Raw genomic sequence first — 27,690 nt, forward strand, 5'->3', positions numbered from 1 at the left:
GCGGTTCTCTGTTCCTCATTCTTTATGCTAATCCCTATCCCATGTTTCATGCAGATGAGGCTAGGGGAGTTGTCTCTGTTCTTCATTCTGTATGCAAATGGAGATGTCTTAATCTTGTCACCCTTGTCAGGAGGGGTCTAGGTGTGTCTCCCAACACCCTTCATTGTTCTCTGCAAGCCTTTTCTCTGATGGGTTTTGGTTCCAACACAAACTGGTGGGCACAGGGGGTATCCTTCATGAGTCAGACAGGCTAGATTCTGCACCCTGGTTCCCCAAAAACACAGAGCTGACTTATGTCAACAATAAGGATGGCAAGTGAAGTCTAATCCAACTGGAGAACATTCATTCTTCATTCTTTTTTCTTTAGGCTCAGGAAACTTTTGATCGGTTTGGATCTCTGATTGGACTAATAGCACCATACAGCTGTGATTCGCTGGCCACGTCCCATCAGTGGGTGGTTGACTGAATCAGCTGCCTTCTCTGTATACAAGGTGAGGAGACCATTAGCAGGTATAAGGAATTCTTCACCTTCTTTCACCGTTGTAATGTCCATTTTTCTGCCTATCTAGTTCTTTCTGTCCTGTCTGTTGGCGCTTAGATAACAGAATGGTGGGCATCTTGTAAATACCTCATTAGAAGAGAAGATTCTGATGTGTAAAGAGCCTAGCACACTTTTGGGAACTGTACAAATAATAAATAAGTGCTCAATTCTTAGGGCTTGTCTCCACAGGGACACTAAGGAAAGTTAATCCAAATTAACTAAAGGTGTACATTTAAAGGGCATGAGTTAAATGGCATTAAACACGTGTGTGGATGCTCGGATTCTGAATTAAAATGGGCCTTATTAATTGTAGTTAATTCCATGAATTAAACTAACCTGAATGAAGGCCACTTTAATTCTGAATAAGAGTGTCCCCATAGGTGTTTAATGAAGTTTAACTAATGCATTTTGAAAATGAATGTGGATTAGCTTTCTTGAATATCTCCATGGAGACAAGCCAACTAAACATTTTCATTCTCTTTACCCTGCCACTGGCTGTACTGGAGGGGTTTCCTGGAATCATTCTGTAAACAAAAAGTTCTTTCAGCAGCCCTCGGTCATGAGCATTCAAAGCTATTGGAGTAAGTAGAGGCCATTTTTCCCCTTTGTGAAAGAGTAGGATATTCTTTTCACCTAATGGTTAGATATTAAGGGATAGAGCTTGGGTATCGTTTAAGGCCATTTCCAATTAGGGTGACCAGACAGCAAATGTGAAACCTCAGGACAGGGGGTGGGAGGTAATAGGAGTTTATATACAAAAAAGACTCCAAAATGGGAACTGTCCCTATAAAATGGGGACACCTGGTCACTCTATTTCCAATTATTCTTAATCACTCCTAAAAAACAATGTTGGTGAGTCAGAAACAGAATAAGGGACTCCAATCTTTGAATGTACAACATAGTAATCCCAGCATTGTTTAGAAGTGACTGATGAGCCTGGGTTTCCTTTCGAAGGTTTTTGTCCATCCCCATCTCTTTTACAATGAGAATTTGGTGGAGGGATTCACCTCTAAATTGGAACCTCTGATCTACCTGCATGAGTTGTACTTGAACAGGAGATTAGATTTAAATAGTGAGAGCAGAGAAGCTAGTGAAACCAGACGCACACAGAAAACTGCTCCAAGCTGAATGTAGTGCTTGTTCAATCCTGGGATCATTCACAATAACATACCACTACTGTTAACTTTCAGACATTTTAGGATGTAATCCCGACTCCATTCCAGTGAACAGGAGTTTTGCCATTGACTTCAACGGGGCCAAGATGTTACACTATGCTGATGACAACATAGCACATGGATCCTCCTGTATGAAGATCCATGCATTAGGGGTTCAGTTTCCGTAATCGTTACAGTACTTTTTCTCCTTTTCTCCACTCCAGGCCAGTCCATAAACCTGGGCTCAGTGGAGGAGGAGTTGAGATGTCTCTGTGAAGCACTAACAGCTCCAGACCCCGAGGCTTTGTTTCAAGCATCTTCCAAAATGGCCGGAGTAATGACTCAAAAAGCTTGTGCGGATGTGCTAGTGACCGGGCACCATTCATTTGACATTTACTATTTCGTGATGCCTTTCCATACTCTGAGGGAGCTGTGGGAGCGGGGCGTTCATTGCTAGTAACCAGCAAGATGCTTTTCATAGATGTGGGCTCTGAATGCCATGTAAAAACCAGATTCCACAGAATGTTGCACGCCCATGAAAATGCGCACGCAGATGCGCACACATGTACCTATCCAGCAGGGCCGGCTCTTGCTTTTTCACTGATCCGGAGTGGCGAAGCAAAAAAAAAAATGAAATAAAAGAGCCGCCATGCCGCCTTAAGATTGGCCGGAACACCGCCCCTTGCAATCTGCCACCCCAAGCACGAGCTTCCTCGGCTGGTGCCTGGAGCCGGCCCTGCTATCCAGCCATCCAGGCAAAAAAAATGTGTTAGTGAAACATCAAGCTGAGGATTCATTCTGTCACCTTGTGGGTTTGCCTTAGCCTATATTTGTGTGTACGCCTCTCTTTACTTACTTTTTATATGTTGTAAAAAGATGCAGTGTATATAAGAGAATACAAACTGGAAACTTACCTCCTGCATATCCAGTACAATGTTGTGCTAACTGTGCAACAGAATCTTTGCCTCTAACCTGATATCATTAGTGTAGAATACAAAAATGTAGTCTATAGACTAGAGAAAGAATTTGAATCACAAATGGCTAGCTAGACAGGAGGCTAATTCACACTTTGCTGATGCATGTATCTTTGTTTCCATTTTTAAAAGTGCTGGAGCCAAACATCATTGCGGTCCCTCCTGTTTTTGATTTGTTCCTGGGTTGTTAGTGAGTACTTCCCTCGGAACAGGCCACAGACTTTATTGAGGCCACATTGGATGGTCTGCTGTCTGCTAGCCCCACCTGTGCCATGGCAGCTGGACTGTGGATGAAGATCATCCTGAAGGAGTGTGGAGATGCCACGCTGGACAAGGTAAAACTGGAAACTGCCTAAACTCTAGGTTTTTCAATCTTTGCCCTCATGTGTAAGGAACAAAAATCTTGCTGTTTCTCCCCCTCGGACATAGAGTCGATTCCATCTCTGTTCCTACTCTAAGATAGGCAATGTCAAAATCAATAGCAGTAGACCGAGATAATCTAAGGGAAAAGGAAGATGGTTGGTTGCTTATTTATTGGTCTAGCTTGTTGCCACAGTATTCAGCCAAGAAAGGCTTGAGAAAACAGACTCTTGGGAAAATACAAGAAAACGGAATGACCAGCACTTGGAGGCCTCCAGTTATTAGGAGGCCTACGGCTAAGGGCTACCTGGATTAAAAAGAGCACTAGGCTATTGCCACCCTCTTGCCAGGTTTCCGAGCCTGGGCTCCAGCCCAAGCAGGAACAGCTCTGCTTTTAGCCCCATCATGCAAGTCCCACAGGCCCAGGTTGACCTGAGCTCTGAAACTCACTGCTGTGGGATTTTTTTTGCTGTGTAGATGTACCCTTTTTATGAAGAGAAGGCGGGTGGGAGAAAACTCTAGTGTCTTTGGGATCCACTATATCCACTATGCCTTATTCTGGAGCCCAGTGCATTAGGGCTAGATGAAAGGAGCACTCCACAAATCTTCTAACAAGGCTGGTGAAAGGCCTCTGGGCAGGGAACCCTCGCAGCAGAACTGCCATATGTGCACAGTGTTTTGAAGCTGCGAAGGGCTAGGGATGAATATGAGAGGTAGTCACCGGGTCATAGTCCCAGGCATTTGCACACTGTCTTTAAAGCACTTGCATATTTTGTGCTTGTGGTTGTTTATGAGCTCTGCATTCCTCGAGGCAAATGGTCAGATTTGGCTGCTTAAATCACACCTGCCAAATCTGGGCAAGCAAAGCCGCCTTTTGTGTGTGTGAACTGGTTTATGTAATGCATAGCTGGGCACCACCACATTAAATTACCTGGTATGTCTATGTGTGTGTCAGTGTTAATTTTTACAGCCATGTGTGGGCAATTTGTGTGGGTTCAAGTTACACAGACATATTTGAACATTTCTTGAAGTGAGGCATTTCTAAAAAAGCAGCAAATGGCTAAATAAAGGTTTTGATTCTGTAGACTGAATGGAGAGAAAGAAAAAGGGACATTTCTTTCTGGTTTTGTTCCTTCCAGGTGCCAGATATCCTGGCTATACTATATCGCCACATGCCTACTATCCGGGAGGGCAGCTTGAGGCAGTTCCTGGCGGAGGCAGTGTCCTTTCTAGATCACCATCACCGAGAGGCAGTGATCTCCAGCCTCCTCAGCAAACATCTGCCGATGGACAGGTATATATCGCTACCTATTACATTAATCTTGGTAAAACATGGATCCCACAGCTTTACTAGGAGATGTAGGGCTTCATTTAAGCAGCAGACCATTTGGGATAATTCCTAACGGTTAATAGCCTGGGTCTTTCTGCAGGAAGGTCCAAGGACATGTTAAGGTGGGGTGCGGAGAGAAATTAAATGTCATTCTGTTTCCATTCATTAATAGCTGCTTTGACTTCCTAAAGGCCTATCTTTACTGGTATAACTGGAGTGTATTGTTGGAAACATTTACCTCTCTAGACACCTGAATTGACCTCACTCTGGAAATGAGCAGTGGCTGTTGGTTTCCTGGTAGCATGACAGCTTCAAGTATCAGAGTAGCAGCCGTGTTAGTCTGTATTCGCAAAAAGAAAAGGAGTACCCGTGGCACCTTAGAGACTAACAAATTTATTAGAGCATAAGCTTTCGTGAGCTACAGCTCACTTCATCGGATGAAGTGAGCTGTAGCTCACGAAAGCTTATGCTCTAATAAATTTGTTAGCTTCAAGTACAAATCCCTGGCTGATTACAAAGACTAGGGCCAATATTATCATCAGACCTCTGCTTGGTATCAGTGAGAGTGTGGCTGCTAGAGTAGAGTTGCCATCCTTGGTACTTAAAAGTAGACTGGAAGCAGATCCATCATTTCATTTAAAGATCCCTAACTGAGTTATCAGTGCTGGAATCTAAGACCATAAGAACGGCCATATTGGGTCAAACCAAAAGGCCATCTAGCCCAGTAGTCTGTCTTGCGACTGTGACCAGTGCCACATGCTCCAGAGGAAATTAACACAACAGGTCATTGTCAAGTGATCCATCTCCTGTTGCCCAATCCCAGCTTCTGGCAAACAGAGGGTAGGGACACCATTTGTAAAGGGGACATAGGATGGCCATGAATATTGGTTCTCATAGTTGTATGTCCAGTTAGTAGGAATCTGGCTTTTCTTTCATCCACTTGCCTTCCAAACCCTAGGTCTTTGGGAGCCACATGCTCATGATTCCATATTGACTGGGAAGTGGGGAAAACAGGAACTGAAGTTGGCGCTCTGTGTCCTGTCCTTCTGACGTCTAGTATTAATGGTTAGGCTGCAGGAAGACTAGGTCACTTAACTTAGTTCTGTAACTGGAAACTCAATATTTAAACACTAGGAGCATTAAAGGAGGACAGGACTCCTAACTCTCTCATCATAGGCAAGGAGAACATTTGGTCTTTACTAAAATATGACTCATTCAGTCTGAGCCACAAAAGTGTCCAGGGCTCACCTGTAACTTCTCTCTACTATCTACTTCCTGCTACTTTTCTTTCTTTGAAGTTCTCACAGTCCTTCTCAACTGAATGTGAACCCTACATGCTTAATGTACATGTAAACAAAGATAAACATTTCTTGCCTGAAAGAAAACCATTCTGACAACTTTCCTGATGACTAGTCCCGAGACCACAGATCCTAAGAATGTAATTTTCAATGCATATACATGACTCTTTACACAGCATCTGTACATGCATTTCACAATGATATTGGTGACATGGGCTTTTATTTGAGACTCATGGGGCAATCTTTTAGTGAACTAGAATGTACATACCAGACCCCTCAGCACCCACTCTGTGTCCCTCACCAGTTAACACTAAGATTCCTGAGTCCTCAGTTGACTTCAGTTCTGGTAGCCCATCAATGTACATTTCCCACCAATCTCACAACATTATTAGTTTCTCTTCTTGTTGTGTTTCTTTATTCCATGCCAATAAGGTGCTCAAATTACAGACTTCATGGTTTTATAATGTCTCTGAATTTTCCTAGGAAACCAGGATCTCAACTCTGTTCACGGATGGGCAGCAGGTATCAAATAAACATAAGGAAGTACTACTTCACCCAACACATGGTCAACCTGTGGAACTCATTGCCAAGGGATGTTGTGAAGGCCAAAAGTATAACTGGGTTTAAAAAAAAAAGAATTAGATAAGTTCATGGAGGACAGGTCCATCAATGGCTATTAGGCAAAATGGTCAGGGATGCAACCCCAAGCTCTGGGTGTCCCTAGGCCTCTGACCGCCAGAAACTGAGACTGGATAACAGGGATTGGATCATTGCATGATTGCCCTGTTCTGTTCATTCCTTCTGAAGAAGCTGGCATTGACCACTGTTAGAAGACAGTTTACTGGACTAGATGGACCATTGGACTGACCCCGTAAGGCTGATCTTATGTAGTGGCCACAGGGGGTCAGGTTTTCAAGATGGGTGCCTCAGTTTTATCCACAAAACTTGAATTTGTTCACATGGATGGGTACCTAGCTATGTGATTGCTGGTGCTGCAGACACAAGTGTATATTCTGCTCATGCTGTTGGCTCATGTGCAGGCCCATTTTAGGTACCTATATGTGACGGGGTGGTAGGCTGTGCCCCAGCCTCTTCCATGAACACAGACTGCTCTGAGTCCCTCCAAAGTGTTCTAGGGATGCCTGCTCCTGAGATCCTGGTGGTAAGGGCTCTGATGTCTGTTTGACCCTAATGGATGATCTTAAGTCACCTTTGTTTGTTTTCTTTCTCCTCCCTCTTGTCTCTCAGGGGACTTCTCTGTGGCTTGTACTTTCGTGTCTAGGTTCCTCCAGCCCCTTTACATACATTTCCTCTTTACCTGGCCCTGCAGGTTTTATTTCCACCCTCCTGGGCCTCCATACCTGCCTTGGTGTCCCTGTTAGAAAGGGATTCCAGTCCATGCCCAGTAGAAGGCAATGGGGCAATCCATCCACTACCCCTACATGTTTCTGCCTAAACTTCCCCTTAATTTTCAGAGTCACCTCTGCCATTGGGCAGAATTTATTGTCCCCAAGGACCTAGTCAGTTTTGATCCTACCTCTGGGAAGTACCCAGTGGGGTTTCACTAACTCCTGCCTGATTAGCAAACAGGATGTCCATTAGTCCCTTTGGTGGCTCTTCCCTACCCGTACCGATATCGTAGGTACTTTCTTTTTTCTTCCCTGCCTGGGAATCTTGTCCCAGCCACAAAACTGGGCAAACCCACAGTCCATTTTAGGACAGTCTCTTTTTAGATGTCCTTCACGTCCATGTCGGAAGCACACTGTAGACCAAGCTCCCAATACAGTTCCTTGAGGCTCCTCCCTCTTCTTCTTGCTGCCCTTCCCAGCTGTAGGCACTGTGGTCCTTCTCAAATCTAGTCCCTTAAACCACTGACTCACTCTGGGAATGTCCACCTCTGCAAATTCCTCTAACTGTAACTATGGGGTCCAGATGAACTGGCTGGCGCCACAGAACCCATACTCAGGTATGCTCAGGGAGACTCTAAAGAAACTTCCAGAATCATGCGGTCCATCATCTCCCCCCAGTTTGAGTATCTGGCCTTACCAATGAGTGGCCCAATCTTTTAATTTCTGTCCAAATGCACAGAGGCATGATCCCTCAATCCATCTTTCAACTCTACATTTCTGACAGTACTTTTCGGTGGACAGGCCCCACCTAGTCCAGCATGGCTGCCTTCATCATGGCATAATCTCTTGCCCGCTAATCACTAAGAGCCATATATGTGCTTTCCCAGTTAAATAGGGTGTCAATCGAAGGGCCCACATTGTTCTGTCCCTAGGAGGTCTCACTGCTGCTCCTTTAAGAGTAACCAGAAACACATCAGGGTTGTTTGCAGGTCCCATTTTACAGTCTGATCTCCTGTGCCCGGTTTCCATTTCCTGTCACAGGACTCACCAAACTTTGGAGGAGTTGTTGCCAGGCCTGGGTTTGCTCCCGTATAAATTCCTGATGGTTCTTTTGCTGTTAAACCTACAAGGCAAGGAAAGGCTATTTTTCTGAATGGTGGGATTGTTGGAAGGTCTGTAGGGTCTTCTACACCAGTGGTCTCCAAACTGGGGTGCGCAAGATGATCCTGGGGGTGCACGGCAGCAGTAGTGCTGCCGGACGGCACTCTGCTGGTTTTTTTCTTCGGCGGCAGCTCTGCACGTCCACAGCTGGTGTTCCCTTCTGTCGGCCTGCCTGTGGCAGGTCTTCCATTGGTGGCATGTCTGTGGCAGGTCACCCTGGGGGTGCGTGAGCCAAAAAGTTTGGAGACCACTGTTCTATACCAGCAGTTCTCAACCAGGCCGGTTTTAGGGGCTCCGCCAAACAGGGTTGGCATTAGACTATCTGGGGCTCAGGGCAGAAAGCTGAAGCTCTGAGCCCAGCCGGGTTGGAGCCCTGAGGCCCAGCACCTAGATTCATAGATTCATAGACACTAAGGTCAGAAGGGACCATTCTGATCATCTAGTCTGACCTCCTGCACAACACAGGCCACAGGATCTCACCCACCCACTCCTACAAAAAACCTCACCTATGTCTGAGCTACTGAAGTCCTCAAATCGTGGTTTAAAGACTTCAAGGAGCAGAGACTCCTCCCTCAAGTGACCCGTGCCCCATGCTACAGAGGAAGGCGAAAAACCTCCAGGGCCTCTTCCAATCTGCCCTGGAGGAAAATTCCTTCCCGAACCCAAATATGGCGATCAGCTAAACCCTGAGCATATGGGCAAGATTCACCAGCCAGATACTACAGAAAATTCTTTCCTGGGTAACTCAGATCCCACCCATCTAATATCCCATCCCAGGGGATTAGGCCTATTTACCCTGAATATTTAAAGATCAATTAATTACCAAAATCCATTATCCCATCATACCATCTCCTCCATAAACTTATCGAGTTTAATCTTAAAGCCAGATAGATCTTTTGCCCCCACTGCTTCCCTTGGAAGGCTATTCCAAAACTTCACTCCTCTGATGGTTAGAAACCTTCGTCTAATTTCAAGTCTAAACTTCCTGGTGGCCAGTTTATACCCATTTGTTCTTGTGTCCACATTGGTACTGAGCTTAAATAATTCCTCTCCCTCTCCGGTATTTGTCTCTCTGATATATTTATAGAAAGCAATCATATCTCCCCTCAACCTTCTTTTAGTTAGGCTAAACAAGCCAAGCTCCTTGAGTCTCCTTTCATAAGACAAGTTTTCCATTCCTCAGATCATCCTAGTAGCCCTTCTCTGTACCTGTTCCAGTTTGAATTCATCCTTTTTAAACATGGGAGACCAGAACTGCACACAGTATTCCAGGTGAGGTCTCACTAGTGCCTTGTATAACGGTACTAAAACCTTCTTTATCCCTACAGGAAATACCTCTCCTGATGCATCCCAAAACCGCATTAGCTTTTTTCATAACTATATCACATTGGCAGTTCACAGTCATCCTATGATCAACCAATACTCCAAGGTCCTTGTCCTCCTCCTCCATTACTTCTAACTGATGCGTCCCCAGCTTATAACTAAAATTCTTGTTATTAATCCCTACATGCATAACCTTACACTTCTCACTATTAAATTTCATCCTATTACTATTACTCCAGTTTACAAATTTCAGAGTAGCAGCCATGTTAGTCTGTATTCGCAAAAAGAAAAGGAGTACTTGTGGCACCTTAGAGACTAACAAATTTATTTGAGCATAAGCTTTCGTGAGCTACAGCTCACTTCATCGGATGCAAATTCATCCAGTTTACAAGGTCATCCAGATCCTCCTGTATGATATCCCGATCCTTCTCTGAAGTGGCAATACCTCCCAGCTTTGTATCATCTGCAAACTTTATTAGCACACTCCCACTTTTTGTGCCGAGGTCAGTAATAAAGATTGATCCCAAAACTGATCCCTGAGGAACTCCACTAGTAACCTCCCTCCAGCCTGACAGTTCGCCTTTCAGTAGGACCCGTTGTAGTCTCCCCTTTAACCAATTCCTTATCCACCTTTCGATGTTCATATTGATCTCCATCTTCTCCAATTTAACTAATAATTCCCCATGTGGCACGGTATCAAATGCCTTACTGAAATCTATGTAAATTAGATCCACTGCATTTCCTTTGTCTTAAAAAATCTGTTAGTTTCTCAAAAAAGGAGATCAGGTTGGTTTGGCACAATCTACCTTTTGAAAACCATGTTGTATGTTATCCCATTTACTATTGACTTCAATGTCCTTAACTATTTTCTCCTTCAAAATTTTTTCCAGGACCTTGCATACTACAGATGTCAAACTAACAGGCCTGTAGTTACCCGGATCACTTTTTTTTTCCTTTCTTAAAAATAGGAACTATATTAGCAATTCTCCAATCATACAGTACAACTCCTGAGTTTACAGATTCATTAAAAATTCTTGCTAATGGGCTTGCAATTTCAGGTGCCAATTCCTTTAATATCCTTGGTTGAAGATTATCTGGGCCCCCCGATTTAGTCCCATTAAGCTGTTTGAGTTTCACTTCTACCTCAGATATGGTAATATCTACCTCCATATCTTCATTCCCATTTGTCATGTTACCATTTTCCCTAAGATCCTCTTTAGCCTTATTAAAGACTGAGGCAAAGTATTTGTTTAGATATTGGGCCATGCCTAGATTATCCTTAACCTCCACTCCATCCTCAGTGTTAAGCGGCCCCACTTCTTCTTTCTTAGTTTTCTTCTTATTTATATGGCTATAGAACCTTTTACTATTGGTTTTAATTCCCTTTGCAAGGTCCAACTCTACTCGACTTTTAGCCTGTCTCACTTTATCCCTACCTGTTCTGACCTCAATTAGGTAGCTTTCCTTGCTGATCCCTCCCATCTTCCACTCTCTGTATTCTTTCTGCTTCTTCTTAATCACCTCTCTAAGATGCTTGCTTATCCAGCTTGGTCTACAACTCCTGCCTATGAATTTTTTCCCCTTTCTTGGGATACAAGCTTCCGATATCTTCCGCAGCTTTGATTTAAAGTAATCCCAGGCCTCCTCTACCTTTAGATCTATAAGTTCTTCAGTCCAATCCACTTCCCTAACTAATATCCTTAGTTTTTGAAAGTCAGCCCTTTTGAAATCAAAAACCCTAGTTGCAGATTTATTTTTGTTAATCCTTCCGTTCCGTTTGAACTGAATTAGCTCATGATCACTTGAACCAAGATTATCCCCTACAACCATTTCTTCTATGAGGTCTTCACTACTCACCAAAACCAAATCTAAAATGGCATGCCCTCTAGTCGGTTCAGCAACTACTTGATGAAGGAACCCATCAGCTGTCGCATCTAGGAAAATCTGAGCCCTATTATTATTACTAGCACTGGTCCTCCAGTCTACATCTGGGAAGTTAAAGTCTCCCAGGATCACGCAGTTTCCATTAGTATTTACTTTATTAAAAACATTAAAAAGGGCTCTATCCATATCCAAATTAGATCCCGGTGGTCTATAACACATCCCAAGCACTATTATAGGGGAGGCTCTACTAGTTTTCTTCCATAATGTAATTTTTGCCCAGACAGACTCTGTCTTATCCATTGCATCGCTTCTTATTTCTTTACATTCTACCTCATCATTGATATACAATGCTACTCCACCACCTTTACCTTTATTTCTGTCTTTCCTAAACAGCACATATCCTTCAATACCTGTAGTCCAGTCATGACTACTATTCCACCATGTTTCTGTTATCCCTATAATATCTGGTTTCACTTCCTGCACCAGTAGCTCTGGTTCCTCCATTTTGTTACCTAGGCTCCTCGCATTGGTGTACAAACATCTTAATTTTTGCTGTTTGGCCTCGCTCACATTTTGGACCCTATTAGGCACAGTCATTCTACAGCCAGTATAACCTATTAGACTAGTATCCACACTGCCCTTCCTCCTTATATACATTCTCCTACCCACGGCTGTATCCTTTCTTACTTCGTCTTCTTCCTTCTCAATGCTAAAATCCGGCGTGGAGATTACCTGGACATCTCCCAACCATCTCCCCCAGATTCCTAGTTTAAAGCTCTCTTAATCAGTTGTGCCAGCCTCCATCCTAGAAGTCTATTTCCTTCCCTACTCAGATGAAGTCCATCCCGAGAGAACTGTCCTCTGTCCATGAATGCCTCCCAGTGGCCATACATCCCAAAGCCCTCCTTATAGCACCACTGCCTAAGCCATCTGTTGATAGTCATAATCGTCACACCTTTGTTGCCCTTCTCTAGAACAGGCAGAATCCCACTAAAGATCACCTGTGCCTCGATTTCCTTAAGCATCTTCCCCAGCCTAGCATAGTCTCCCTTAATACTTTCCAGCGAGAATCTAGCCGTATCATTTGTTCCCACGTGAAGGATAATTAGGGGATTCTTTCCCGCTCCCTTTAGGATCCTTTTCAACCTCAGGTCTACATCTCATATCTTAGCACCTGGAAGACAGCACACCCTTCTATTCTCAGGATCAGCTCTGGTTACAGGCCTGTCTATTCTTCTCAATAAAGAGTCCCCGATCACATAGACCTGCCTTTTCCTGGTGACGGTGCTATTCTCCAGTCTCTCCCCTGTTCCCTCTGGCTGCAAGTTCTTTCCATTCCTATTCTCCCTTATAATCGTCTTCAACCCATCCTGTATCCTCCTGGGGCTCATATTTGGTGTAGTCTCCATTGACTCTTCCCCTTTTCCTATAGGACTAGCCACTCTTCTCTTCTTCCTTGCCCTTCCACCTTCAGCGACTACCTGCTGAGCCCCTTCTTCATTTTCCAACTCTGCAAACCTGTTCCTAAGCTCTATTTAGATAGATAGATACTAAGGTCAGAAGGGACCACTCTGATCATCTAGTCCGACCTCCTGCACAGCGCAGGCCACAGAATGTCACCCACCACTCCTATGAAAAACCTCACCCATGTCTGAGCTATTGAAGTCCTCAAATCATGGTTCAAAACTTCAAGGAGCAGAGAAGCCTCCCTCCAGTCAACCATGCCCCATGCTATAGAGGAAGGCAAAAAAACCTCCAGGGCCTCTCCAATCTGCCCTGGAGGAAAACTCCCTCCTGACCCCAAACATGGCAATCAGCCAAACCCTGAGCACATGGGCAAGATTCACCAGCCAGATACCCAGGAAAGAGTTTTCTATAGTAAATCAGATCCCATCCATCTAATATCCCATCTCAGGGGATTTGGCCTATTTACCCTGAATATTTAAAGATCAATTACTTACCAAAATCCCATTATCCCATCATACCATCTCCTCCATAAACTTATCGAGTAGAATCTTAAAACCAGATAGATCTTTTGCCCCCACTGCTTCCCTTGGAAGGTTATTCCAAAACTTCACTCCTCTGATGGTTAAAAACCTTCATCTGATTTCAAGTCTAAACTTCCTGGTGGCCAGTTTATACCCATTTGTTCTTGTGTCCACATTGGTGCTGAGCTTAAATAATTCCTCTCCCTCTCCTATATTTATCCCTCTGATATATTTATAGAGAGCAATCATATCTCCCCTCAACCTTCTTTTAGTTAGGCTAAACAAGCCAAGCTCCTTAAGTCTCCTTTCATAAGACAAGTTTTCCATTCCTCAGATCATCCTAGTAGCCCTTCTCTGTACCTGCTCCAGTTTGAATTCATCCTTTTTAAACATGGGAGACCAGAACTGCACACAGTAAATTTCTCCTTCACTAGCCCGTCTTTTCCTCTGCCTGGTTCTTTTAGTCACATGCTTCCACTGACCATTCTCCTCTCCCAGTCTCCCCTAAAAATTCCCCAGCCCTGCTTCCATCTGTAAGTCTGAGCTTTTCCCTTCAGATACCTCATGTCTTTGCTCTATCATCTGCTCAAACCCCTTCCTAAACTCAACCAGACTTTCCACCTGCATCTCCAAACCTTGGATCTTTTCCTCCATCAGCTCTATCAGATGGCATTTCATGCAGAAAAAACTCTTACCAGGTCCCCCCTCCAGGATCATGTACATACTGCAGCTTCCACATCCTGTCATCCTCATTGTGTCTTCCACTACATGAGTCACTCCCACAGCTGCCTCCATATCTGTCACAGCCTTCCCACCTAAATCCTGTTAATCTGGGAAACACAAACCACACCAAAAGCCAACCCCCCACAGCAAAAATAAACCCCAAACAAGCACCACAATACAAACTCCCTTTACAAACTGCCACTCAAGCTCCCCTGTTTACAGCTCTGTTTGCTAGCTCCTGAGGCCCAGCACCTGCTCTAAAGCCCCCAGCCCCTGCACCCTGTGGGGTTAAAATGCAGAGCCAGGAGCCCCAAACTCTGATGCCTGGCAGGGCAGAGGCCTGGAACTGGGCTGTGGAGTATTTCTAGCATGTTGAAGGTGGACGGAGGCTCAGAAATAGAAAGGTTGAGAACCCCTGTTCTACACTTCTCTTTGCTGCTTCATCACCCATTTCAGTGTTCCCTCCATCACCCGGACTGCCAAACCTCTACACCGGCTTCTCCAACGGTCTCTTCATTTGCATAGATAACTGGGAAATCCCTGATGAGCCCCCAGCTGTGACAGAGAGGGGTGTTGCACCCCTACATCTTCCACAAATACAGACTGTGTTGAGACTTTTTTCCTTCTAAGCACCAACATATAGTCTATTTAATCCCCCTACCAATACATAGCACCTTTATACTGAATCTCAACTTTCTAAATTCTTCTCCAAAAGTCGGATGGGGGGTAAGGTGTTTCCACTCAGAGACCTCACTTTTTCAGGCTCTCCTAGCTTGTTGTCTTTCTGTTTCTCTTAGAGTGACCAGACAGCAAGTGTGAAAAATCAGGATGGGGGTGGTGGGGGGGGGGGAATAGGCACCTGTATAAGATAAAGCCCCAAATATCAGGACATCTGGTCACCCAAGTTTCTTTCTCTGTCTGTTCCCCTCAAAGAGCTCCTACCCATGTCCTTTTATACAGTTTCCCTGTTAATGGAATGATTGGTTCCTTGACTCACTAGCCCCAATCTGACCTCATAATCAGGTACACCTCTATCCAATTAGGCCTTCTGTGAGGAACCAAATTAGTACAAATAGTGACCAGAGTGCTGACTCAAGTGCAAACCCTCAGCACTTTGTCACATCATATCTGGAGATATGACCCCAAAATGTCCATTAGTGATCACCACACTCTATGTCCTCTGTTTTTGGGTCCTGATCATGTATCTTTTCCATATCACTGTACTCGGCTAGTGCCCATACTCCTTGCAGAAAGAGAAAAATGACTGCAAAATTTTGTCCCTAGCAAAACTAATCCAATGAGATATATGAGACTGAAACTTACCTCCCGGCATCAAGTCCTTCCAGGGACACTGGTGTCCAGGATATTGCCAATGGATGAACTGTCGATTGAATAGCAGACCTGAGAAGTAACCGGGGCTTCCTGACTCTCTGTTCAAGCTGCACCTTCCTACTGATTGCTGTGCCTCTCTTTCCCCAGGCTTTCTATCAAAGCATTAGAGTCTGTGCTTTTCAAGAGTGGGAATGAGAGACTGGTGAGAACGCTCAGGAAGCAGAGAACATGGATTCTTCTGGAAAACCCCAAGAGTCACCATGAGGGAGTGTGTCTGCTGGTGAGGTAAGAGATCTAGGAGGCATCATTTTATCCTTGGGAATCAGTAGCAAATAGAGTGGCTGAGAGGGAACCTCCCATTTATAGCTTTGTGGGGGGGTGTCCTGGGTGGAAACACACAGCTCCCACTCCGAGATATCAGAGCTGTATGCTCAGAGCAGCTGAGTTTTTCAAGTGTGCAATCTAGCTCAGGAGCGGTTTCTTTTGTCTTCCAGTCTTCTGCTAAGATCTGGACTCAGAACACCTGAGATCATACAGAGCCTCCTCCCCTGGGTGAATTCCCCCACAGAAAACCACCGCGTCACCAGCACAGCTTTCCTTGCCCAGGTAAGACACAGGGGTCTGAAGAGCGGTTTCACCATTAGACTGTTGTCTGTTGTGTAACTTTCTTCCGGGAGTTGTACAGTTCAGTTCATAGGAGTAATTGTTATTTTAGACAGTAGAATTTTATATGGAAACCTCACCAGGAACTTCATGATACCTTTCTGAGTCCTTCTCTCTCTGTTGTTTTTATTGCCGTCATTGCCTATACTAGCTACACAACCACAGGTGCTGGCTGAGAGAGATACAGACAGAGTTTGGATGACTGGACCTCTTCTGCCAAGTCCTAGTGCTGATCCTAACTGACAGCTCCTGATTTTGGTTTAGCTCAGCAGATCTTCTGAATGAACCTAGTATCCTAATACTACCACACAAGCAACCTACAAATACATTAACATCTATCTTAGGTTCTCATAACTATAGTATCTGAGTACCTCCAAACTCTTTAATGTATGTATCCCCACAACACTCCAGTGAGGTAGGGAAGCACTATTTTTCCTATTTTACAGGCAGGGAACTGATGCACAGAAAGGCTAAGTGACTTGCCCAAGGTCACACAGGAAGTCTTTGAGGGAGCAAGAAATTGAACTTGGGTCTCCTAAGTCCTAGGCTAGTGTGATAACTGCTGGAGCATCCTCCCTTTCCACAGCCTTCCTCTAACATCTGAATCATATTTCCCACTTATGCTAAGCAACTATCTTCGGGGCTCATCTGGTTCTAAGAAAAACAATCTATCTGTGCCTGTGATGGGCTGTACCTGGGCTTTGAGGCTTCTTACAAGAGGCCCCATGGTCCTACTACACCTCGCCCCAGGAAAAGAGATCCAAATCTGGGTGTGTCTAGAGAGGCCTCATGAAAGCAGCCAATCCGAGCCCATCAGGCTCAGCTAAGAGGAGCTGAAGGGCCTTAGCAGGTCAGTTCCTGGCAGGAACTGGAGGGGCAAGAAAGGGTGCTGCTCTCTGGCCACAGAAATTCAGGGGACAGCCAGAGTTTGATTCTGGTAGCCTTTACTTAAGCTGGGTTTGCAGGAAGAGAGTCCCAAAGAACTTTAACCCTGAGGTGAGGGTGAAGCTAAAAGTGGCCAGTAGGAAGAAGCAACAATGAACTGAAATCAAGCAATGCCTAGCTCCTGTTTATAGGGTCCATGGTCTGGAACCCAGAGTGAGGGGCAGGCCCAGGTTCCCCTACCACTGACAGTGGCATAAGCCCCACGGAGGGGACAATGCTAATGGAGAGCTTGAACAAAGGGCAGAATGTAAAGGACCCAGAGTTGGGACTGGAGACCCTAGTGAGGGCAATGGGACTGTTCTTGACTACCCCAGAAGGGGTTCATTTGGACTTTAGGACTCAGCCAGAAGCCTGAGCCACAGAAGATTCACTGAGTACGGCTGGCAGGGTGCACCAGGGGTGAGAAAAGGACTTTGATACCATACCCAGCCACTAAGAGGCTCTCGAGAGGTGAGTGGATCCCTATTATAGTGCCCAAAAGGAAAGCTCCATGTTTTATAGACCTTTCTCATTTAAAGTTACAGTGTATTATGTGCCAAGTATCAGAGAGGTAGCCATATTTGTCTGTATCCACAAGACTGGGGCTGTAGGAGGACTCCTTGTTGTGTTTTAGTGTATTACATGTCTGCTCAAATTCTATTCCCAATCTTAATGATCATATTGGGGCTAATGGACAGGTTGATTTTATTTCAGCTAATGAGTGATCCCATGCTCAGGGAGAAGAAGGTCCTTAAGTCTGTCTTACACATCTTGGAAGAAAGGTCACATGATAGGAACAGCATTGTCCATCAGATGGCTGTAAGAGGCTTGGGAAATTTAGTCTATGGGATGCCTGACAAGATAAGAGAGAATACTGACTAGAATGCAGCATAACTAGAGAAACCAAGGGAAATAGTTGTTCGGAGTTTACAGAGGCTGCACACAATGCACTAGGCCAAATTCTGCTCTCTCACATATCCGAGTAACCTCTTTGCAGTCAATACAGAGCAAGTTGGATCCTTTGCTAAGATGGGCATAAGCAAACAATCTGTGCATTTTAATATGACCATGTGTAAATGTATACATCTAGGAACAAAAAATGCAGGCCATACTTACAGGATGAGAAACTCTATCCCAAGAAGCAATGATGCTGAAAACAACTTGAGTCATGGCAGATAATCAGTTGAAGAGAAGCTCCCAATGCCAAGTTGTGGTCAAAAGGGCTGAAATGATCCTTGGAGGCATAAAGAGAGGAATCTTGAATAAGAGTAAAGAAGTTCTTTTCCCTCTGAATATGACACTCATGTGAGCACTGCTGGAATGCTGTGTCCAGATCAGGTGTCCACAATTCAAGAAGGATGCTAATAAATTAGAGAGGATTCAGAGAAGAGTCACAAGAATTCTCAAAGGATTGGAAAAGATACCTCTATTGATAGACTCAAGGAGCTCAATCTCTTTAGCTTTACTAAGAGACGGTTAAGGAGTAACTTGAGGACAGTCTATAACCACTCACATGTGGAACACATTTTGAGAATGGGCTCTTCACATTAGCAAACAAAGGTATAAGAAGATTCAATGGGGGAAAATGAAGCTAGACTAATTCAGACTGGTAATAAGGCATTGATTTTTAATGGTAATTTTAATTAACCATTGGAACAATTTACCAAGGTTTGTAGTGGATTCTCTGTCACTAGCAATTTTAAAATCAAGATTGGATGTTTTTCTAAAAGATACACTCTAGTCCCAACAGAGACTATTTCGGGGAAGTTCTATGTTATGCAGGAGGTCAGACCGGATAATCACAATGGTTCCTTTTGGAAACTAAGTAACTTACTTGGAATCTAAGTAACTAGGAATCTAATAATAGGATGACACAGGTGTATTATGGCCCTGAGTTTGGCTCATTGTAGCTCGAACCTGGTCTGAAATATAGCTATAGGTCTCCGGGGGGTGAGACGGGGAGATGAAATTCCCACAGCTTCATAACTGCTAAAGAAAATTTATTAGAAGTGTGATCAGTGATAAGTATTCTTTAATGTCATATGTTTGTACAGGTGAAAAAGCACAAGAAGTTTCTTATGGTCATACTGATCAGGGCCTTAAATGACCCTTTCAGTTCTGAAGTCATTGGTTAGAGCATGAAAGCAGTGGCCAAAGTCCTGAAGAAGCTGAAAGAGAAGGACATAGGCTCTTCCTTCAGAGACCTCACCCAACAGATCCGGACCTACTTTGACAATGTAAATGACCAGAACTCTCCAGACCCAGTTCAACCGATCTTGATTAGACTCCATTTACTCCCTGGGCATTGCTCATGTCAGAGTGAAGAGATGTTTAGGCCCCAGGAAAGAGAGGTGTTTTACGGAGGAGGAGAACATTAGGAGGATGGGGATGACATCCCTGCTCCCACAGTCTCCCCCTTCTGTTCTTTTTTCTTGCCACTGAAAACCTCAAAGAAAGTCTGAATACTAGATTAGGTAGCTAGATAAGCATGAGAAGAGGGTTCCAAGGTACAACAGAGAGTGTTGGACCTGCTCTATACCATTTTTATGTGAGAGGGTTGGAATGAGGATTCCATTCTGCAGAGAATTTTGAGATTTCAAATTTTGGTTTTGTTCCTATTTGTGGGAATCCCTCTCCCCAAACTTCAAAACTCTTTGTGAAACAGAATTACTATTCTCAACCTAGCTCTATTGAAAGCCTTGGGCCTGGGCAGTCTGCTCTCAGACTATCCCGATGCTGGGAACCTGGGAAACTGTGGGAGCTAGAGGGGCAGGGAGTTGCAAATTTGAGAGCCAGGGTCCCAGAAGCTGGGGACCTGGAAACCCACGATCCCAGTCAGCCTGCTAGATCGGCTGCCAAGGAGCTGGATGGGTGCACTGGCAAGACAGCAGGCAGGTTTCTAAGGACCCCGGCCTGGCTTCTGGAGGAATTTCATCAAAATGGAACTGTCGCTAAAATAGTTTGATGAATCAGCAAATTTGAATCAAAAATTGGTTCATGAAAGTGTTTCCGACTAGCTGTAGTTGGAATCCCTCGACTTTAGCGTAGAAGAGATGGCTGTGCGAGGTACGTGATGTGATTGTCCCTTAGTTACTAACTTGTGGGGCTTTCTTGGCAGTCGGAGGATGATGCTCTTCATTCTTTGTCCTATTTGGCATCCTGGCCTGCCTGACAAAAAGAAAATGGAAGGCCTATTTCGCTGACCAGGTTAGACAGAGCTGGGTCACACTTCTGCTGCACCTGCAAGACCCGAACCCCAAGGTTTCAATGGTAAGACCGAGAGTGACTTATTTACTAAGCCAAAGGAATCTTCCTCCCAATTCTAGGGGAGCTCAGCTATTCCTGCCTGCTGTGGGGCCCAAATTCTCCCCTCAGTTCATTGCCCTCCTGCTGAGTCAGTTCCCACCCGGTTGGTCCATGGCTGCCTCACCAGAATCCAGGATAGGTCATGGGTCTGAGCCCGACAGGTCTCTATTCCTGTCTGTCTCTGCACCCCAGGCCCCTACCTCCCCAGAACAGAAGAGAGACCACAGCTAGGCCTGGTGAAGCAGCTTTCATCGGTAGATCTGTTCCAAAAAGACATTGATGCTACCTCCAGGTTTCAGTGAAAGCTCTCCCCTCTATTAGTCATTCCTGCATGTTTTCTGCCAATTACATCCAGATGAATCCCTTTTTATCTTGGAATAGATGAGTAGTCAAACAGATGAGTTCCCTTTGAATGACCATAGCACTCAGTAGGGAACAATTAAATGGTGTGACCCGCTTTCTTCTTTTCAGGAATGCAGAGCTACGTTTCACTTCTGTGCCCCGTTTTTGGGACTGAAGAGGCTCCAAACTGCAATTAATGAACACCTTGATGGCACAGCTGCGCTGAAGCCTGAAGAGCTCCAGGTGGACATTTGCAGACACCTTGTGAGTGAGCTGTTGAAGTATCTGAGATTCTTGACTGGAGTGGCATGTGATGGTGTAGAGGTGTGGGGAGGGATGTGTGATGGGTAATGGAAATAACGGTCAGAGTGGGATATATGACTGAGGGTGACGGGAAATGTAAATCTGCCACTGATCCCCATTTTTCCCACTTCTACCCAGCCACTTGTTCTTTCTCTGATTTACCTGTGGTGCGTAAAAGCATGTGCTGGCAATCAAAGGGCACTTCTAGCCAGAGAGAACTCATGTGTCCCTGATTTCCTCTAGGCCAAAGAGAATGTAGAGCTGCTGGAGAACTTGTACAAAATCACCATCACGTACTTCTGTAGCAGCTGGGAAGAGATCTGGGCAGTTGCAGCTAAGTTAGCTGGTGATGCCCAGTGTCCCTTTTGGTATTCCCATTGAGGGAGACAGGAAAAAAATCCCACTGTGCAGCACTGAACTGCCATTAATTTCTCTGTGCCTCAGCTTCCCATACATAACTGGGGATGTTAATATCCCTACCTCTCCAGCGTGGTGGTCGGAGGAAATCATGACTTGTTATAAAGTGCTTCGGGATTGTTTCAGGGAAATCATGGTGCAGTCATTTAGTGGTAGAGGCTGGGACACGGTCACATAGGGCATGTTTACACTTGGAGCTGGGGGTGTAATTCCCAGCTTGATGAGACATACCTGCACTAGCCCTGAGTGCTAAAAATAGAGTGTAGCTGCAATGGCAGGAGCAGCAGGAGGTTTAACCACTCCAAGTATGATCCCATCCAAACACCAAAGTCTATTCTCAAGGTGGCTAGCTCCTCCCACTGCTCGTGCTGCTTTAGCTAAATTCTAATTTTAGCATGCGAGCGCTGTCCAAGCTAATGTGGGCCTGTCCCATTGAACTGGGAGTGTTCCCCCTCGCTCAAAGTGCAGGCCCACCCACAGTGTTGCTCAGTGCTCTTCACTACTACTTCATGATTGGGAGGCATGCAGCCCATCTGCCCTCAGCGCCTGCTGTTTCAGGTTCCTGGCCACACCACCTTGTCAAGGAGGTAAAAGGTTCCTCCTCTTTGGCCCTGTACCCTTTTCTCCCTAGCATACCCATGTGAGACAGGCAGGCATTGTGGCCTAAGCCTCACCTATCAGTCACCTTGTGGGATCCCTGCTTAGAACTCACTTATTCCTGGCCCCAGTCCTTTGCTCAGACCACTAGACAAAGACTCTAGCTTAATATATCTCCAATAACTGACAGCAGTGGCAAGAGGAACACAGACTCTTTAAAGCAAAGGGCTTTTGGGTAAACATTCTTTAAAAAAAAAAAAGTCTCTCTCATTCTCTTCAGTGTGGACTCTAAACTGCTCTAGTATCCTCTTGCCCACACCTCACCCTTAGGTCCGCAGTAGGAGATGCCAAAGACCTGACTAGGGACTGCTAATATCACTTTGCACTCAACAAGGGAAGGTTTTATTGTTTGTTTGTTTGTTTGTTTGTTTTCCATTGTGTATTTAGGCATCATCCTGGAACACACAGACACGCAGCGTATGAAATGGCTGGACCTGGAACATTTGCTGATGTGTAAGTAATAAATACAGCTGAAGTTCTGCTCATCCGTGAGTTATAAAGGAATTTAGTTGACAAGCAGCAGTAACCGATACCATTGGTGCAAAGTGCATCAGCCACACATCAAAGGACAAATTCACTCTTGCCCAGTGGAAAGTCAGCTTTAATTTCCCCTGAAGGAGGAAGCTACATAAGGTGTGATGTGAGTCCGTACATCTCCTGGTTGTCCTGGCAAGGCCTCCTCTGCAGCCAGTGCTATCCACTCTTTGGGCTTTATTGGCTCTCTGTGGACTCCCCAGGTGAGGAGAAGTTGTTGCCACTTTCTGCTACCCCAAATTTCCCACAAGCAATTTTTCTTCCAGTAGGTGTCCTGCATCCTGCACAAACCAGCTTGGACCTGGCCTCTGTTAAATTCCAGGGTTATTGGAGCTCAGCCAGTGGCTCCTGAATAGAGATGGAAAATAAACTTAAAATTGGAAGCTATTGAAACAATGGACCCTCTTCCATTTACAGCAGAGTGGATGACTTTCTGGTCGAGTCAGGGTCTCCCCGCTTGTTGGGAGCATGGAAGGGAGCCAATGGAGGAACCTAAAGCTTTGTTTGTATTGGAGAGCTTCTGTAGCATGGTATTCAGAGGGAATAAGTCTCCAGCTATTTCAGGCATAGGTGACGATCTGAAAAGTGAGGCATATTCATCTCTCATGTATTTTTCATCCCAATAGAGGGACTTTCACATTTTACCATGTGATCATTCTGCTCCGGTACTTCAAGATTCTGTGATCCCTCTTAGCTGTGATTTGTCTGTTCACTAAGATGTTGTCGTCTGTAATTTCAGCTCTCCAGGTCCTCGAGAAAAACCCAAGTCCCTCTGTCCAGCTGGTGGCAACTGAGATCATAAGTGACATCTGTCCTGGCAGAGTGCTTGGGGAATGAAGCGGAACGGAGACAAACAGAACAAGGCGCTCCAGTAGTATAAAGGCCCTACCATCAATCAAACGTTAACCCCACCCTTGGCCCCGTAAGCCCTGCCCACTGGTCACTGGAAGTTCCAAGCCATGGGGTATTACTTCCAAGGTCAAGGGGGAAACATGACCGGAAGCAAGGTGTGTCATGTGACCCCTCTAAGAACTCCTCCCACTGTCCTCTACCAATCGGGATGGGTTTCGCTCTGATAGGAATGCCCCAAGAGAAGATTTGACCAATCAGGGGGAGTTCCGGGGCAGGGTGATCTGTCTGGAAGTGATTCGTGTGACCCCTCTAAGAATTCCTCCCACCACTTTCTACCAATTGCAATGGGTTTTGGCTGCAGAGGACTGTCCCGAGAAGAGATTTGACCAAAATGGGGCAGGTTCTCCGACTGGGTGAACTACCCAGAAGAGGGTCGTGTGACCCCTCTAAGAACTTGTCTCAATGCCCTCTGCCAATCAGAGTGCAGCACCATCACCCCATAAGTCCCAGCACCAGGCAGAGGAAGCCATCTCTTACCAAGAAGACATGTTTTAGAAATTGTGGAAAGGCTGAAAAGAAACATGGACTCCTTTACCACCCCGTGAGAACTTCTAATTTTGTTTTAGTCCCAAGGACCTTTGGAGTTGTGTGGAGAAAGCGCTACGGCAGTGACAGTTCCGAGGAGGGCCCTTTGACTCAACCGTTGATGGATACGTCGGAACCCGACCCCAAAATCCAAACCTTTGTGAGGTACCCCGATGAGTGTGACAGCCTCTCATTGTTCACCCCCTAAAGTTGGAAGGCAATTGTGGCTTGGGGGAGTCACAAGGTGAATGGGAAAGACATGGCTCAGGTAAATGAATGATTAAGAAGCGACGGTCGATCATGGGGGTGTAATGGGGTTAAGAATCAACCTGGCATTGCATAAATCTAAAAACAGGCAGTGGGGTGCTTACACTGTTTTTTTTGTCTGAAAATCTCTCAACAGCTCGATGATGCCTTTCTAGAGGCCTTTGAGAAGTTACACATCGGTAGCCATGTGGGAGTAAATCTATCGCGCATCAGCTGTTTTTGCTCCTGTCTGAGACACAGATCTCGAGGAAAATCCAGAAAAGGACAAAAATGGAAAAATGAACCAGCTCAGACTCCCTCATGGTAGGGGTCATGGAATCCTTTTTTACAGGCGGCTATAAAAGGTTGTGTTAAATCAGGCGATTAATAAAACTTATTTAAATGTGTCAGAATGAATGTGTCCCCCTCCATACTTGTGTTCGTAAAAGACAGTTCCAGGAACAGTCATGTCTCCACAGACGGTTCTGTTAAAGAAAATCTATTACACCCCCAGGGAAGTTGGAGGCTTTGGCAGGGTGAATCCTCTTTTTCAAGTGGATCAAAAAGCATCATAAAACTTTAAATAGAAGGTAACAGCTTGGCTTTCACACCAGGATGCTTACACTTTACACAAACCGGCTCGAATACATTTTAAAAGAAACATGACCATTGTTTCAGATGTGGACATGCAATGGCAGGCAGATTTGGTAGATATGCACCAGTTCTCCAAACACAACAGCAGTTTTAAGTACATCTTAACAGTGATAGACATTCCAACCAAATATGAAAAATGAGCGACGGCGGGTTTTACCTAACTTTGCCCAGCAATGCCAGCTCTACAGTTTTTCCTCAAAACACCAGCTCAAATTTTACAATACAGCTAATTAAGCCCTTGGATCTCCCGGGTGCCTGGGAGGTAGGGTTACTGGAAATACTATACCCGCACAGCTGGAACACTATCAACGAAGGCACCTCTTTTGAAATCACCTTTGGAGATATGGCATGGAGTTTTATCCTACGATGAGGTTATTACTCGTCCATACCCTAATGATTGGATCATATGAACAGTACCATGGCTCGTCATCCCGCACCACCTGAGGTGGTCATGAACTATGACCCTGTGGGTAGAAAAGTTAGCCTTAAATCCGCTGATTTTACTTTTATGTTTTCTAGGGAGCTAGCTAACATTCTAGGTTTGGGCCCCAAGCGCAGCGTCCCAAAATTCCCCTTCTGGGAAGACATCACGGGGGGGTTAATTCCTTGTATCTGCACACAGGTGTTGTAGAACACCAGTTTGTGAGGGACTTTTCTGTTCCCCTGTTACACTGTGTCCCTGTCTGAGGAAGGAACAACGAGTTTGTCAAAATCACCTACGATAAACCTCATTACGTTCCTATCAGAAAACACCACATCGATACCATTACCATTGAAATAAAGAATGATCAGAACAGATGCGTCTCATTTCGCTTCGGCAAGGTGATCATCAAGATGCACCTGTGTCCCCGGAGAGAGCGAGGTTTCTAAAAAGCAAAACCTTATGGCGATCCTAAAAAATTACAACGACCCCACCATCTACAAGGACTATTACAAAGCCCATGTGGGATATGCCCTTCCTGGATATCACAGGGCCCCTGTGATGTACGGGGCTGGTGTTGTACAATCTTCCATAGCCTCTTCCGAAAAGCCATACCGCTTTTCAGGAGGGGGCTAGAGATTATTAAACCCCACATAAAAGCTGCCGCACAAAACATAGCTAAAGACATGGCAGGCCATGTCTCCCATGCTGTTCTGGAGAAGGTAGGGAATACAGCTTCACAGGAAGGATCGGGGCTGATGTACATTAAAAGGAGAAAGAGAAAGAGAAATGTGTCATACCTGTGATGCACAGGTCCCCCAAAACCCTTTAAAAGAAGGGCTTTGACGCACAGGGCCGGCCATAAGCGAAAGTCCAAGAGGAAGCCTGGGTGAAAGAGCAGTTTTCTCTCCGCTTGGTCAAACAGATATATTTTAATGAACATGGCTTTTGTTCACTGCAGGTCTGAAGAGTGCACCAAATCCGAACTAGATTTGTTTCAAATAGCCCCTATGCAGACCAGCATTGAGAAAAGCATCTACATTGAGGTGCCGCCTCTGTCGTCTGTTACGGAGTCAGCCCCCCTTGACTTTTTTTATAGCAGGGACTGGCATAGATTATATGGATTTAAACAACTCGCTGCTGTACCTGTGTTGCAAGATTGTAAAAGGAGACGGAACTGAACTCACCATGGACGCCAAAGTGGGCCTGGTGAGTTACCCCGTGGCCTCTATTTTCAGTCAGTTGGATGTCACGCTGGGAGACCGTCTTGTAAGCCAAAGCAACAACCGTTACCCTTACAGGGCCTTTATCGAATCGGTGCTCAATTACAGCGACGACACCCTTGCTATGCAATTTTCTGCCGGCCAGTTTCACAAAGACACTGCAGGACAACACAAATAAATGGAGTTGGACGTTGGGAATCTAGGGTTTGTGAGGCGTGCAAAGCTGATGGCACAGAGCAGGATGGTAGAGCGTCTACACAGCAACCTGTTTTTTCAGGAAAAACTTTTGTTGAATGGAGTGGATGTGAAAATTAAACTGACGCGCAGTAAAGACACCTTCTGTTTAATGGGCAGTACAGGTGAAATTGTGCATTGTATCTGTATTTTTGTGAAGAAAGTACGGGTGGCCCCGAGCGTTCGTCTGGGGCACATGGAGTCCCTGCTTACCGCTAATGCTAAATATCCCATGGACCGTGTGGTAATGAAAGTGTTTAGCATCCCCGTGGGCAGTAGGGTCAATAACCAGGAGAACCTGTTTTTTTGGGACAGTTACCCAAAATGCTTGTCCCAGAATTTGTCCTATGCCTTTAGTGGAAGTTACATTAAAGATCCCTTTCATTTTAGACATTATGATATTAATTTTGTGACCTTATATATGAATGGTGAACAGATACCCAACTAAGCCTCTGCAACCAGACTTCAAGGCAGGACGCTGCATGAGAGAATACATGAATCTGGTACAGACGCTGGTAAACACATGAAAGATCATTCTCTGTTAATCGACCTTGAGGAGTTTCCACAGGGTTACACCTTGTTTGCCTTTGACCTGTCTCCCGACTAGGAATGCGCCGATGACTATTCCCTGATTAAAACCAGGAACCTGAGAGCAGAAATACATTTTGGGAAGGCTTTAACCATCACCGTCAATCTGATCGTGCATGGGGTTTTTGACAACATCACAGAGAGAAATCAGAGGAGAGACATTCTGTTTGACTATATGTGAACATGGACACCGGGCAACTCTCATGTGTCTTATCAACATGCCTTACACGAAAAAAATAATTTCTTAGATGCGTTCCCTTGAGATTGGCTCCCTGGCAACAAGCTGTCTCAGAGACCCCTAGGTTCGGTGGTCAACACGCATCC

The 27,690-nt window shown here is 45.1% G+C and overlaps 1 protein-coding gene across 1 annotated transcript; it reads left to right on the forward strand.

Moving 5' to 3' along the window:
- Positions 1-2,873: 2,873 nt before the first annotated feature.
- On the forward strand, positions 2,874-24,817 carry LOC122458360 (maestro heat-like repeat-containing protein family member 1). Its single transcript, XM_043506784.1, has 8 exons — positions 2,874-3,004; positions 4,169-4,323; positions 15,565-15,702; positions 15,912-16,023; positions 20,782-20,916; positions 21,199-21,301; positions 22,417-22,482; positions 23,303-24,817. Exons 1-8 carry the CDS (start codon positions 2,942-2,944, stop codon positions 23,398-23,400), a joined length of 870 nt encoding a protein of 289 aa, XP_043362719.1. The 5' UTR covers positions 2,874-2,941; the 3' UTR covers positions 23,401-24,817.
- The last annotated feature ends 2,873 nt before the right edge of the window (positions 24,818-27,690 follow it).

The sequence above is a fragment of the Dermochelys coriacea genome, chromosome 20 (assembly GCF_009764565.3).
Source record: "Dermochelys coriacea isolate rDerCor1 chromosome 20, rDerCor1.pri.v4, whole genome shotgun sequence".
Taxonomy (NCBI): domain Eukaryota; kingdom Metazoa; phylum Chordata; order Testudines; family Dermochelyidae; genus Dermochelys; species Dermochelys coriacea.